Source organism: Chaetodon auriga, chromosome 10 (genome assembly GCF_051107435.1).
Source record: "Chaetodon auriga isolate fChaAug3 chromosome 10, fChaAug3.hap1, whole genome shotgun sequence".
Lineage (NCBI taxonomy): Eukaryota > Metazoa > Chordata > Actinopteri > Chaetodontiformes > Chaetodontidae > Chaetodon > Chaetodon auriga.
Window position 1 is genome coordinate 25,068,675 of NC_135083.1, and position 14,529 is coordinate 25,083,203.

Here is a 14,529-nt window from a genome sequence, read left to right on the forward strand (position 1 = left end):
AGATACCTTAACCATAAATGATTTGCCATAACCATGACTTAACATAACCATACTGTAGTTGCCATGTACAGATAACACCGAAATTTTCATTTATTTCCTGTTGATAGGATTGGACATGTGACATGTAATTTAAGAAACTAAAACAACACTTGTACTGTCAAATTTAACACACTTTTAGACTTTGTAAGTGCCTGTGGATGTCCTTTGGGTCATCCTGTCCATCTGCACTGTGTGTTTGAGTAACATCTGTTCCAGGCTCACGATGATCATTCCCTGTCCAGGAAAGAGTCAGTTACTTTTATTTAGTAAACTACTCATAAGCACATATATATATTTTTTTACCTTACCCACACCTCTAGTGTGTGCATCTAAATCTGTGCTATGTATGAGTGGATTTCTGTGTGGAGAACACAGTACAGTATGTCATAAACATACTGCCGCTAGATTATATATGACAGGTAATCAAGTCACCGCTCCAGCTAAGCTATCTGGATATGGATGCATAATTCATGGTGTCCTAGTTGTGGCTTGTTTAGCAGTCTTCACGCACACACACGCACGCGCACGCACACACACACACACACACATACACACACACACACACACACACACACACACACACACACACACACACACACACACACACACACACAGGTAGCACATGTGGGCTTTCATCATCTGCCTTCCAAGATGTTAAAGAGCTCCAGCTGCTCATCCTGCTTGTCGGAAACAAGACTTTCTTACTCCGTAATGCACAATGGCCATTCTGGGCAGCAGAAGAAGAAAGGTCTTAATGCTATTTCACTCAGGCCTGAAGTACCTAATGTGTTTTCTCTGAAGGGGAAGAGGGAAGATCAGGTTCTACTGCTGCTATAACAAGAATGAATCTTTACCTGTGTGTTGTAGCCTCCCCTTTTGTCAAGTATATTATCTTTAGCTAGATCAAATTATGCAAAGGTACGACATTTAAGGAACAAATACACACAAGTCACATTCCTTTATACAGTAATTCAACACTTACACAATTAATTAATTCCAGACAGCTGGTGACACACTTGTACCTTTTCAAAGACAGCAGGACAGTACAGATTTATTCCATTCACCATTTTCCTGGTTAGTAAATCAATTCTTAGTATGAAACATCTCCCATGGGTGCTAATGTCTCAGCAGTAAGTGGAAAAGCCATAAGCTTTGTGCACTGTCATCTTGCTGAATCAGCACTTTGCTCCAACATCTACTCCTTGATGTGGTCATTACAACTGATGCACTGTGGAGCCTGACTTATTCAGTAAAAGACATATTGGTATACAGCCGAACATTAGTACTCGCAGGTAAAGCATTCATCATCATGGCTGCTCTGTTACTTTATGCTGCTTAGATGTCCTTGTTCCTGTTAAGCAGATTATTTTCAGCACTGTTGATAAAGACCGCCATCTTTCCATAACCTTAACTAAGTGCTTTAAGTTGCTTTAACAGAACCACAAAAAAAGTGAATGATGCTTAAATTGACAGGTTTCAGAGATTGAAAGACATGAACAGAAAAGTTCCAAAATTTCAAAACGGGGCTGCTATTGCAAATTTGTAATACATTTTAGGAGACAGGGTTGTATTTTTTTTTCTTTTTCTTTTTCTTTTTTTTTTTTTTTTACAACTCAGCAGTATTGTTAACCAGTTGGTATTCAGGCTGGGGTTTCTGACTGTTGTTGCTATGCCAGATTCCAGGCTTCTGGTTGGTTCTCTGTGTTGTCCTCAGCATATAAATAAGCCAAGGAGAAGTAGGTCAGGTTTCTCCTCCCTTCTCTCACTCCATCCCTCTCCTTCCTCTCACTTTCTACTTGTTTGTCTCCATCTCTCTCCTCTCTCCTCTCTCCTCTCCATCCCGCTCCATTTCCCGGTGATGTTGCACTGGAGAAAGCTGCTTTGTGGATCCCTCCCATTAGACATAATGGGGTCTCTTTAGCTTCTGTCTCCCACGTGATGAAGCAGAATTCAGTCATCCTTGCTGGATGTTTGCCAGGGAACATTTTTATTTCTACTTCAACCACTGACTAGAGGTGTGTTATCAGAATGAGAGGAAATGTGAGGTAGACACAGGCAATCTCCAATAATCCTCAGGACACGCATATTTTCCTTTGAATGATAGTTAGCAGAGGTTTAGAGATGCATTTGGAGACACAGGACTGAATGTTTTGAATCCATTTGAGTGTTTGAAAATCATTAGTATTTAGCTGTGTAGCTCTAGGATAGCAATGTTGGTTGGTCCTCCACTTTCTGAGACTGAAATACAACAACAAATATTCGATAAATTGGAATGACATTTTGTGTTGGGACAAAATTACTTACTGTCATTGTTACCAGGTGATGAGTCCCATTGGCTTTGGTAATCCCCTGATTTTTCATATCGTGCTAAATGTCCAGTTTGTTCTGTCTTTAGTGCTAATTGGCAACTGTGAATATTTGGTAGATCTTGGTACTAATTTGCAGTCTCCTTGACCATGGGATTCTGGGATCACCATTGGGATCAGCATTACCATTACAAAACTGTGTTTAATTGCTGTTTTTCATTTACACTAAATAGATCATTTCTTTTACCAGTAACTGCCTGAAGTGAAATCTGAATGTAAAACGTCCCGGTACATATTAGCATGGAAAGATCTATCTTGTGCAGCCATTTTAGTGAGGATTCTGTGCAGTTGTTCCAGTGGTTTGAGGTACAGAGGCATCGCTTTAGGGCGTTTTGATGCAACATTTGTCGTTTTTTTCATGCGAAACTCTAGCTGTTGCATGCGCCTCTGCATTCTGAGATTTTGGAAGGCCCCTTGCTATGTACTGACTGAAAGTGAAGTTGAATTGCATTTGAGCTGTCTACTTAAATGCTTAAAACTTGTGTTGAGTACTAGTTGTAAAATGCAAGAATGTAACACAGTGAACTGAAATGGTGAATATGGACTATTAACTGCTAAACATCTGCATGTTAGCATTGTCATTGTGAGCAAGCTAGCATGCTGACATCAGAATTTTGCATGGCTGAAGACTCTCAGTCTTGTCATTCATTAAAACTATAATAACTGCATTGATAAAAGTTGCCACAGACTTAGACGTAAATGAAATAGATTCAATGCAAGCCACAGAATATGGAATAGTATCCGTTTGCTCTCCACATGGGGGTCGATTAATAGATGTTCATCGACTTTTTATGTAAACATCGTACGTAGTGATTAGTACCTAGAGAGATTTGTTATTATTTATTATTCCTCTGGCCCCACTCATTGTTCAACAATCTGAGATCACAGTCCTTTCCAGTTGTTATTGGTGTTCCCCAGGGCTCTGTTTTGGCCCTCCTTTTATTTATTGTTTAACATCTACCTTTTGGCCATATTTTTAAGAAAGTCAGCATTCAATTTCAGTGTTACGACACCCACTGTCTCCTCTGAGATCCTCATCTGTTATTCAACTTTCTATACCACCGCCCACTTGATAACCATGGGGTCTAAAGCCTTCAGCCATTCTGTTCCATGCCTTTGAAACTCTCTCTCAACCTGCATATCCTGTCTCAAAACACAACTTTTTGAATTAGTGTATTTTGTGTGATTCTGACTCTAATGGCTACAGAGTTTTGCACTGATGATGATTTTATCAACTTATTGTACATTATTGCTTTCTTTGAGTTTATAGTGTTTCAATACATTGCTGCCTATATTGAACTCTTTTTTAAGGTTTTCTTCATTTATTGAAAGGCTTCTATAAATAAGATGCATTGTTTATGTATGCTTTTTTTATCATTATTATTCTATTGTTATTACTAAATGGTTTCATGATGCCATCGAAGGGAATATTCCAGATTTCATTTTTGAGGCCTGAATAATTTTAGTAGAGGACCAGATTTAGCCCTCAGGACACATTTCCTGAACTCAAGCAAATAGTGAGGAAGTCTGTTTGACGTTTAGCAAAGGGTGCGCATTATTGTCCTAGTTTTATGATTAATGTTGTCTGTCCATTCTATGGATGCTTCATTTGGTGCTGACAGTCATAATATGGTTGTAATATGGTTGAACCTGGGTGCATTTTGGAGTATCCTGTGTATCACTACACAGATTGCTGATGTCATTGGTCAGTTTGCTCTGATGAGTTTTCTTTTTCAGAGAAGGCACATCATTTCTCAGCATATTAGGCTAGTCAGTTTCCAGGCACTCATATGATCTGTAATGCTGTCTGCTGGGCTGCAGGGAGGGCTGTCAATCGATTTAAGCCTTTCTCATCTACTCATCCCTTTATTCCCAAGCTGCAGGACTCTGGACCTCCACAATCAGTGCCTCCCCATGACAAACACAGCTAGAAGGATGCACTCCTTATCTGTCTGATCAGTCTGGCAGCTAATGTGTAGTAGAGTACAGATGACAAAATCACATTCACTCAGATAGAATCATGTCCTTTGTGATTGTCCTGGCTGATGGACTGTTCAGTTTGTCGTCAAAATGTGGTGAGGTGCCGGTCAGGCTGGAAAATCGCTGTTACATATCATGCCATACAGAAAACTCTTGAAATGAAGACTGGAGTTAATAAATTCCCAGAGTAGAGCAGACTGGGATTCTGGGATTACATCTCTCTTGCAGCACTGAGCAGTAGGGAGATGTCTATGAAGGTTTCAGATGTCAGTGACAGACTCAGTTGCTTTGGTGCCAGGCCCATCAATTTAATGTACATCCACTGTTCAAGTCTTTCATAGAATTGAATGTTTTTCTGTGCCTTCAAATATATATATATTTTTTGTGGAATCTGGGATTTATTTCCCTAAGTGAAGTTTGAATATCTTAGTATGTTGTCTTGTAATACTTCTTGAGATTAAGAACAATTCCTGATGGGCGTATGGTCATTGCTTTTGTTATGGTCTGGGGTAATTACTTTGCGCATTAGTATAGAAGGAGGATCCATTGTTGTTGTTTTTTTTCTAAATTTAGAAACTGTAGCTGTTGAATGTCCCTCTGCATTCTGAGATTTTGGATAGCAACTTGCTAAGTACTAACTGAAGATGATATTGAATTTCTTGTCAATGCACGAACTAGCAAGATTTGTCATTTCAAGAAATCCTTTATAGATGATCATTACTGGAGAATCATATCTCACACATGTCTGTTTACAATAATGTTGACATGTACCAGTGTCTCTTGAGTAAAATACTGACTGTCTCCCAGTAACTCAGAATACCTTGTTCTTCCTGGTATCCTCTTTCAGACTCATCGGTTTTACAAAGGTAAAGAAAAACAGTGTTGTCTGTCAGTTGATTGTCTGGATCTTAAACGTCAGCATGTTAACTGGCAAAATAAGAACTGTAGTTTCAACAAACAGTTCAACCTTTTAAGTAAAAATATCTTTGCTGTTTTGCAACAGTGTACCATCGGCTGTCTTAAAATAACTTATTACTCTTGGTTATTTTTGTAAGAAACAAAGCATGTATAATTGTATGCAGTCATATAACAGCAACCAACAGATAGCATCTGCAGGAAGCTACAATATTATTATCAGTGTCAAGTGTTTACAAGTTATCATTAACATTATGGGTAGAGGAGTAGTTAACAAAAGCAAAATAAAAGAAACGTATGTCTCATCAAATTTATAATCCCTCTGTTTTACATATTACAAGTAAAATAGAGATACATCCAGTTTTAGTTGTTATGCTTGGTCTACATTTTCAAGCCAATCCCAAGCCAATGTGCTTCCTAGATTTTAAGCCATGCTATTGGTATGGCCCTGTATGTCTTATTGTCTGTTAGTTGGTCAGCCCACCACTTGGGTCAAGACTAAAGGATCTTAACAGCTAACAGTATTTAATGGCTTGCCTTGAAATTGAGCATAAAGCCTAGAGATTCTACTGATTAGCATGAAATACTGTACATGCTAAACAAATATATTCAAGGTCCCCAGAAATTGACTCCTGATGATTGTTGTAATCCCCTGGCTTTTTTCTGGAGCACCACCAGGGGCTTCAGTTTGTCCAGTATTTGATTTATGACCAGTGCATTCAAAACTGTTGACATTCCCATGAACCTTTGTATTTGTGATTAGTGATAGTTAGCAAATGTTAGCATGGTACCCTGCTAAACTGATGGCGAACAGGGTAAGCGTTATACCTGCTAAATATTAAAGTGTTAGACATTGTTACTGTGAGCATGTTAGCATGCTGATAATAGCATTATGTCAAAGCACCTTTTTGCCAAAGTACAGCTTACTAGAGCTGCTAGCTTGCCTGTAGACTCCCAGTATATATTTTTTGCAATGCTTATATATGTCTGATAGAAAAAGAATCTGAAAAGAACCCGAGGATAGAAAGGTACTGAGACTAGATGTCTTCTATGGAATAAAAGGTATAACTAACAGTACTCCATGGTGTTTTCTAGCCTGTCCAAAGCCTGACACATTGACAGCCATTGTCAAAAGTTTTCTGCTTATCTTGCTCTCAGGTTGTATGTGGTGTGTGGGGAAGAGAGCAGGGAACGAGGCAAAAGTGTGATTAATTCATTAATGTACGCGTTAACCTCTATGTAGAGTTAGATGAGACAGACTGAAGGGATCCTTTGAAGTCTTGCTGAAGCATTTCCATGGCAACAGAGCACTGACTGGGGTTCTTTGTCTTTTACACTGTCAGCATGCACACCCTGTGAGGGAATGTTGTTGAAACACTGAAGCACACACACACTGTCTGTCAAGTGTTAAGTCTCCAGTGAGATTTTTGGTGACAGATTTGTTCATGTCCAGGGACACTGAGCTGCAAACTAACCTTTGGTACTAGAGGGTGACCACCCGACCAGATCCTGATGAGACCCGTCGGGAGGGACAGGCTAGGTCAAATGATATTCGGGTTTGGGTAGGATGCAGTTATATCGGCTAGGCTAAACTACTTAACATAATGCAGTCATCAGTGGTTAGCCTCTAATTTTATTATGTTTATAACTGCTAATGACATTACGTAATGTGTGAAAGCTAAAACTTTATTTGGAAATTATTTATTTTACATGAATTATAGGTAAAATAGAGACATACAAGGTGCTTAATTGTTGCAATAAATAATCCAAATTAATTTATAAACTAATGTAATGTGGAGTCTTTTTGTCAGTGCACAGCAGGTTAGCTGAATGTACAGAAATGCAAAATTTCTCTACAGACAAACCTACAATTCGCCATTAAGGCTCCAATGACAAATACATGATGAATTCATTTTTACTTGGGTTTAAGTAGAGCAGTTATTTCAAGGAATTTCCTCTCAAAATCAACAACCCAGCACAACTATTCTGAAATAACTTAAATAAGAGTCTCAGAACTCTTTCCAATAATTATTTTCAGTAAACTTCCAAGAAATTATTAGGCAATAATGCACACTTAAAGCATTACCGATGTTTAACTTGGAAATATAGACGTTTTCAGCCCTCTTCATTCAAAGCTACACTAATCCATATTTGTATATTAACAGCAGATCAAATAACTTTTTGTAATGTAAAAGCGATCATTCATAGTACCCACAAAGAAATATCAAACTCTGCAGTTCCCCTAAGCTCTGTGGAGCTTTTTAATATCCTTTGTCTTATTTTGGGTTCATCGCTTGCAACTTTACTATTTGGTTCAATATCAGCGTTCTCATCAACCTCATTTCCAGCAGTAGCAAGTAACTGTTTTCAGTGAAAAAGCTCCAATAAATCCACTGTATACTACCTGCTCAGCGTGAAAAAGCAGACAGTTAGTGAACATAGTGGTATTTTATCTCTCTGTGATCTGCTAGGAATGTGTTCATCCATGCAAAACTGTGTTGGCAGCCCCACTGCATTATCAGACTGTCTCCATCCAAATGAATGAGGAGGCTGTGGCTCAAGTCAGTCTGACTGTGAATCTCCATGAATTGGGTGGCCAAAAACCCAACTTAAAATGAATGCTAATGTTGCCCTGTGTCTGCTGGTGTGTGAACAGACGCTAATCACATTCACCATATCACCTTTGCAAGGCAGTAATATGAGTATGAATATGAATTAATGTTATCTTAATTATATTAGGATGTGAAGTGCATGTGATTTTTTAGCCTGTTGAGAAATTCTGCCCTCGACTGGCCAAAAAGAAACAAACAAACAAAAAAAAGACTTGTCCAACTTGAACAACATGAACCAAACTGCTCAATACATCAGTGAAAAATATCCTGATTCAAATTAGATCAGGAAAAGATCTAAAAAGACAGATCTAAAACAATGAAAAGAAGAGGGTAACTCTATACACTGTACATCCATCACATTCTGCCGTTGTATATTTATCAGTGCACCCTTTTAATTGATTCTTGATTTGAGAGTCTGTTTTGCAGACTCTCAAACTCTCAAAGAGTTTTGTTTTGAAAGTCTTTATTCTGTCATTCAGCGTGTTGGTTAAAGACTAACCCGTTAGTGTATCCTGTCCTGTGTGTGTCTTCCAGAAAGCCGACTGTGGCCACTGTAGTGAAAGGATATGGGGGCTGGGCAGGCAGGGCTACAAGTGTATCAACTGCAAACTGCTGGTCCATAAGCGCTGTCACAAACTCATCCCTCAGACCTGCCAAAGGCTTATGGTGAGTATTTCATCATGTCCTCAGCAGCAAACAGCACAGTACCAGCCTGTCATATCCAATGCCAACACAGTCTCAGCATTCTGGCAAACTCTGATATCAAGCTTACATGTTGTTGACATGAATGATGAGGATTACATTCCCTCACCAGGAGAGTGTTATGTGATAATAGCAGTTTAACATGCCTTATATAGTATATACTGTACATGTTCATCTGAACAGAGTCAGCCAAGTAGGTTTTCACCTAAAAGGAATTTGCCTTGGAATTTTGGTGTGTAATAATGAAAACAGAGCAAGTAGAAGATATTAAAAAGCAGGTAAAAAGCAAGCACTGCAAGGCAAGAAGCATAAGTATGAATTATAAAATTAACAATAAAATGTAGACATTTTTTAATTTAATTTTAAAAATGAAAGCGGTACAATTGTGTGCAGGAATGTGCAGGGTGTATACCAGGGAATGTGCAAAAGTGTCAGGGTGGGGGTATGGGGAGCACAGCCTCCTGCTGCGATGGAAGGGATGGCCACAATGTTGCCTGCTCAGGATCCTGGAGGTGGACAGGTCTTGGACATACCTGTAATAATGGTGAGAGGCACTCACTGCTTATTTGGTAAGGCAGGCAGTATATAAAGCACTTGCTGTAACATGTATTAAAGAGCCATTCACTCAAGCTGTAGCCACCAATAGAACGAGAAGCAGAAGAAGAAGAAGAAAAAGAAGGATGAATACGAGATGGTGTGCTAGAGGAGTACCTGCCAAAAAGACAAAAAGTTAATGACAGCTGTGTACCAGATGGTGATGTAGGAGGTGAGGATGGATTCAGTAATGGTAGTGTAGAAGTGAGCCATCACTGACTTTGGCAGGTTGAACTTTTTCCGCCACTGCAGGAAATACATGATGGCACCCATGAAGTTCGATTTACCCCACACTGTCAATTGGGAAGTCATATAAGGTGATTGGGTAGATGGGGCTGGAGCCTGGGCTGTTCCTGAAATCCACAACCATTACCACTGTCTTTAGAGTGTTGAGCTTGACTGCACCAGGTCACCACATGGTCAAATCTTCCAATCCTCTTGCAGGCAGACTCATGTTCACCACAGATGAGCTCATTAAGGGTGGTGTCATCCGCGATGTTCAGGAGCTTGACAGACTGATGACTGGAAGTACAGCTGGGAAGAGCAAAGGGAAAAGGACGCAGCCAGTGCTGATAGTCCAGGAGTCAGAGACTTCTTTCCTTAGCTTCACCTGCTGTCAGACAGGAAATCTGTAGTCCACCTGTAAGTGGAGTCAGGCACACAGGGAGAGCTCGTCCTGCACCAGACCTGGGATGATAGAATTAATGGCAGAGGTCAAGTCCACAAACAGGATTCCTGAGGAGTCCAGGTGCGAAAAGGATGAAGTGGAGAGCCATGTTTGCTGCATTGTCTACAGACCACTTGTCTCTAGGTGAACTGCAAGAGTTCCAGGAGTGGATGATGGATTTCAGGTGGGACAGCACAAAGCACTCAAACTTACAAACATTACAACAGAGCTAAGGGTGATGGGCAATAGTCATTTAGTCCTGTGGTCATTGGTCTTTTGAGGACTGGGATGATAGTGGAGCTCTTGAAGATGACTGGTATGTGACATGTCTCCAGTAAGGTGGTAATGTCTGTGAACATTGGAGATAGCTGATCAGCACAGTGCTTTAAGGTGGATGGAGAGACAGAATCTGGCCTGGCTACTTTGTTGGGGTTCTGCCTCTTAAAAAGCTTGTTGTTGTCTGTCTCCAGGACAAAGAGAGCGATCATTTTGGTTAGAGAGGGGGAGACCTGTGAGATGGGCCGCTGTGGAGAGGCCCAGGCCCCTGCTGAGCTGGTGCTCAGCTGATGAGCTGGTGAAGTGGTGCTGGTGTGCTGCAGTTTGTGGAAAGAGTCATGTGGGATGGTGTCAGGACGGTCCCTTTGTCTTTCTAATCGACAGCAGAACTCAGTCAGGTGATTGGCCATGCACAAGTCATTAATGGAGTGGGGTATTTCAGGTTTGTAGTTTGTAATCTGTCTGAGCTCCTTCCAGACAAATTCAGAGTTGTTGGGTAAGAGCTGGTATTGAAGTTGGTCTATGATTGTGTTGGATGTTATTAACGGACAATGTAGATGATAATTTTATAATTCCACATTGTTTTGTCTTTCAAATATGTTTGACTAACCTGAGGGTCTATTTTCAACCTGTCTGACTGCAGTCACTGTCACTGCATTTCAACATCTCAGTAATTAATCTGGTCAGTCGGTGTGGAACTTAATAACAGAATAGCTAAAGCCTGCAGTGCTTTTTGTAGGCAACTTACTGGGATTGCAGTACCACAAAACTTAAAGACTACACCATTGTAGAACACATCCTCCTTTCATTCTAAAAACATATATTTTAGCCTTTTTTAAAAATATGTTTTGCATATTTTTAGCTGAAAATTTGTATTTGATATTTATCATTCTTGACTTTTGTGGTACTTTTTGTTTTCTTATACTGCCTTTATTGTTTTGCACCAAGATACCAAGGCACATTCCTTGCATGTGAAAACCTACCTGGCAATAAACCTGATTCTGATTGTGATATATGTGTCCTAAAACAGCTTCTGTGCAGCAGGCTAGCTATGATTTAAAGCCAGATTGAAATGTTTCACAAAAAGTCTGTGATTTGCCATTGATACATGTAAGCAAAGTTTTGAGCAGGTACCATGAGGGGAGCATTCTTGACAAAGGCTATAAGACAGCAGAAAAACAACATTATCCAAAAAGAAATAAGCAAATGGATCTACTGGCACTTTCTTCATTATCAGTCAGCTCTGCTCTTACGTACCATTGTTGTGATAAATAGACTGTAAGTGCAGCATTTGTGTAATGCTTTTCTAGTCTTACAGAACACTTAACAACACAGGTTAGCATTCACCCATCCACACACACATTTATAGTCTGGTGCAAGGTGCCACCTGCTGCCCAAGGACACTTTGACATGTAGAGTGTAGGCACTGACCATGTGGTCAGTGAACAACCCGCCCTACCTCCTGAGCCACAACCGCCCCATTGTGGGAGAATTCCAGAATAGGTCTATGAACTCACTGTAAAATACCTAGAGGTTTATGGGCTTCATTGTCCATGATGAATGAATGTTATGGTTTTCATGGTAACAGATGAGTTAAGAGAAAATCAAACCTGGTTCTCTGTGTTTTTATGTGTAGAAATAGGATCAAGTTTCCTTTCTTGCTTTTTAAATGTCAGGCTTTTGAAGTCATCTTCAAGTAAAGATTATTTAAGGGATTTTCATTTATTTCCCTTTCAAAGCTCAAGAAACAATTGCATTTCAACACATTGTCAGTTCGCAAATTTTTTTGAGACTAGAATGTTAAACGTCCATGCTGTTTCGTGCATAGCTCAGTGTACTTTTGGGTTATGTTTGAAGTGTTTTCCTGTTTTGTTTTGACAGAAAAGTAGCATTTTAATACGGTTAACAAGTTTAATGTCAGCCTATTCTTCAGTACTCCATCCTACAGTTGCTGACAGCACACATTTGTATTAATGAATATCTAAATGTTGTGTAGTCCTGCCATTAAGAAAGCACTGTAAGCTGCTGCATTTGCACAGGCATAAATCAGTGTATCCAAGCACAGCCCTGAAAAGCTCTCTTTGAACATTTCCTGTTTGTCATTGTGGACTGTCGCTCTGCATCTCATCCGCCTGTTCTTTCCTCCCATTCTATTGAAATGAGACATCAAGTGTAGTGACAGCAAACCAGCAGACCAGTGTTCTCTGTAATTAATCCATTTGACCACAAAGCGTCTGACCAAACACAAAGATCCAGAATTCAGCCCCTCGTGACCAAAATCCTGACTAGAAAATCAATGTAGCTCTGGTACTGGGTGAATTGTCCCCTGTCAGCAATGGGAACTCTCGCTCTTGATCACAGCTTCAGCCTGGTATCTTCCATGCCAGATAAGTGACTTTGAAGCTTGATAAGATGAAATGATTGAATGTCTTTTCTTGTGAAACCCCACATTGTCATTAGAGTCTTAGGGCAAAACATGTCTGTACATTAGCTGAGACAACTACAGACTTTTCCTTGCTCCTTACGAACATGTATCTTCATCAGCTTGTCCAGGAGTGTAAAACCCTGAGTAGATATTTCAGTGGATATCTGGGGGAATATGTCAGGGGATATTTAGGTATATTTTTGAATTTCTTTATTCAGGATCCAGTCATGCCATCACAGGAGCCCCCTTCAGATGCCAAGAGTGAAGAGGTGGACCTTCCACCAGATGACAAAGAGGAAACAGATGGGAGTAAGACCTGAAACAATTTTCTTTTTTTTTAAAGCAGGGAGTAGAATGCTATCATGTTATTTGGTCCAGTTTTTTGTAATGTCTAAGACGGATAAGATACAAGATCAGTATTTGTTTTGCAGCTTCAAAGTTGATTATCACTCAACTTTGAGTAAGATGATGATGACACGTGGTGATGAAAACTGATAGTAAGCTAAGGCAACTGTAAATGGAGGTTCATACTTTGCAACAGCGCAAAGCAAAAGAACTCTGAATTCAGTTAAGTGTAAATGTTAATCTAAGGGGTGAGCAGTTTAATACGCAATAGATAACATCACAGTGAGGGATACTATTATCAGAATACAGTACCTGAACATAATTCTATGGCTGTCCAGCTCATAAGAATGAACAATTTGTCTCATATCCTTCTTTATTGTTTGATACAGTAGGGGAACATAATCAAAGACGGTGACACCTGAGGGGGTTTACTGTGTCTCAAATTCACACTAAATGCTAATTCTAAGCAGGGTTTGAGTATGTGGTATGTTCACACTGGAAAAGTGACAAAATACTTTTTAGACAGTATGCCGACTAAAAATGCATGATTTTTGAGTGTCCTGTTGATGAACATGAATATCCCACAATGCAATGCACATTTAAAATGAAGGAGCTGGAGAAAACTCATTGTTACTGGTGGTTTAAAAAAAGCTCTCAGAAACAGAGTCAACCAAAAAAATCACAATTAGATTTTGGAAAGACATGTTGTTGTCTCTTTGTTAAGTTTTAATTATCAGTGGCATTCTAATGTCATAGGTTGATTGATGACCAATGTCAAGTCTTTCCTCACTCCACAACATTGTTGACAAACCAAAATTAAGAGCCATGTTTTGTTTTTATTGCCATTTGTTGCCACCTGTCAAGAAATTGTGAGGGTAGATTGTCCTTATTTTTGTAAAAGTGCCAAAACTAACAAAATGTGTCTGACTTGATGCTACAGTGCAATCTAAAATACCTTAGTTTATCTTTGTGCCATGTTTCTGTCAAATCCACAACCTGCCCCTCACAGCACTGCAGTTGTGAACCTCGTATGACAACAACAGCAGCAAAAAACCAAACATGACTTAACACAGCTCCCATGAGTGTGAATTAGAAACAAAGTAGATGAATAAAAAATGAAACAAAGAGCTGTGAAACGATCAGTAAAGGGATATGTTTTTCCTTTTCATCCAAAGAAAATTATTTGTACTGTATGTCACATGTACAGTACAGTATATACAAAAGTACAAAGCTATCAGAGTGCGATCGGGGAACTCTCAGGGGATCTTGATGTAATTCCAGGAGTCCTCAGAGACATGAATAATAGAGTGGCTACTTTGTTCAAAAGGTTGACTTTAGACTGTGGTAGCTTCACCTCACAATCCCATCATTACTTATATAACTATGTAACTCTCAACTGTTATCTAACCATATTACTGCACTCTGTCCAGATCCCATAGAACAGAGTCTTAAATCCCATTAAAAGGAAACTGTGAACTGATGAGGGGTCTGGTTGGGGGTCCCTGATAGGAGATGCTCTGGGACCCCCTGTGGATTGACCTTGTTTGGCATTTCCTGTGGATGCTGGGCTTGACTCTGTGTACTCTACCTCCCTCTGCTGGCCAGAAA

The 14,529-nt window shown here is 39.6% G+C and overlaps 1 protein-coding gene across 3 annotated transcripts in view; it reads left to right on the top strand.

Moving 5' to 3' along the window:
- Window positions 1–14,529, top strand: part of prkcz (protein kinase C, zeta) — a 127,866-nt gene that overhangs the window by 67,666 nt on the left and 45,671 nt on the right. For all 3 annotated transcript variants that reach the window (XM_076741891.1, XM_076741893.1, XM_076741892.1), the window contains 2 exons: window positions 8,447–8,578; window positions 12,795–12,885. In XM_076741891.1, coding sequence (XP_076598006.1) covers window positions 8,447–8,578; window positions 12,795–12,885 — 223 coding nt within the window. The remainder of the gene's footprint in view (window positions 1–8,446; window positions 8,579–12,794; window positions 12,886–14,529) is intronic.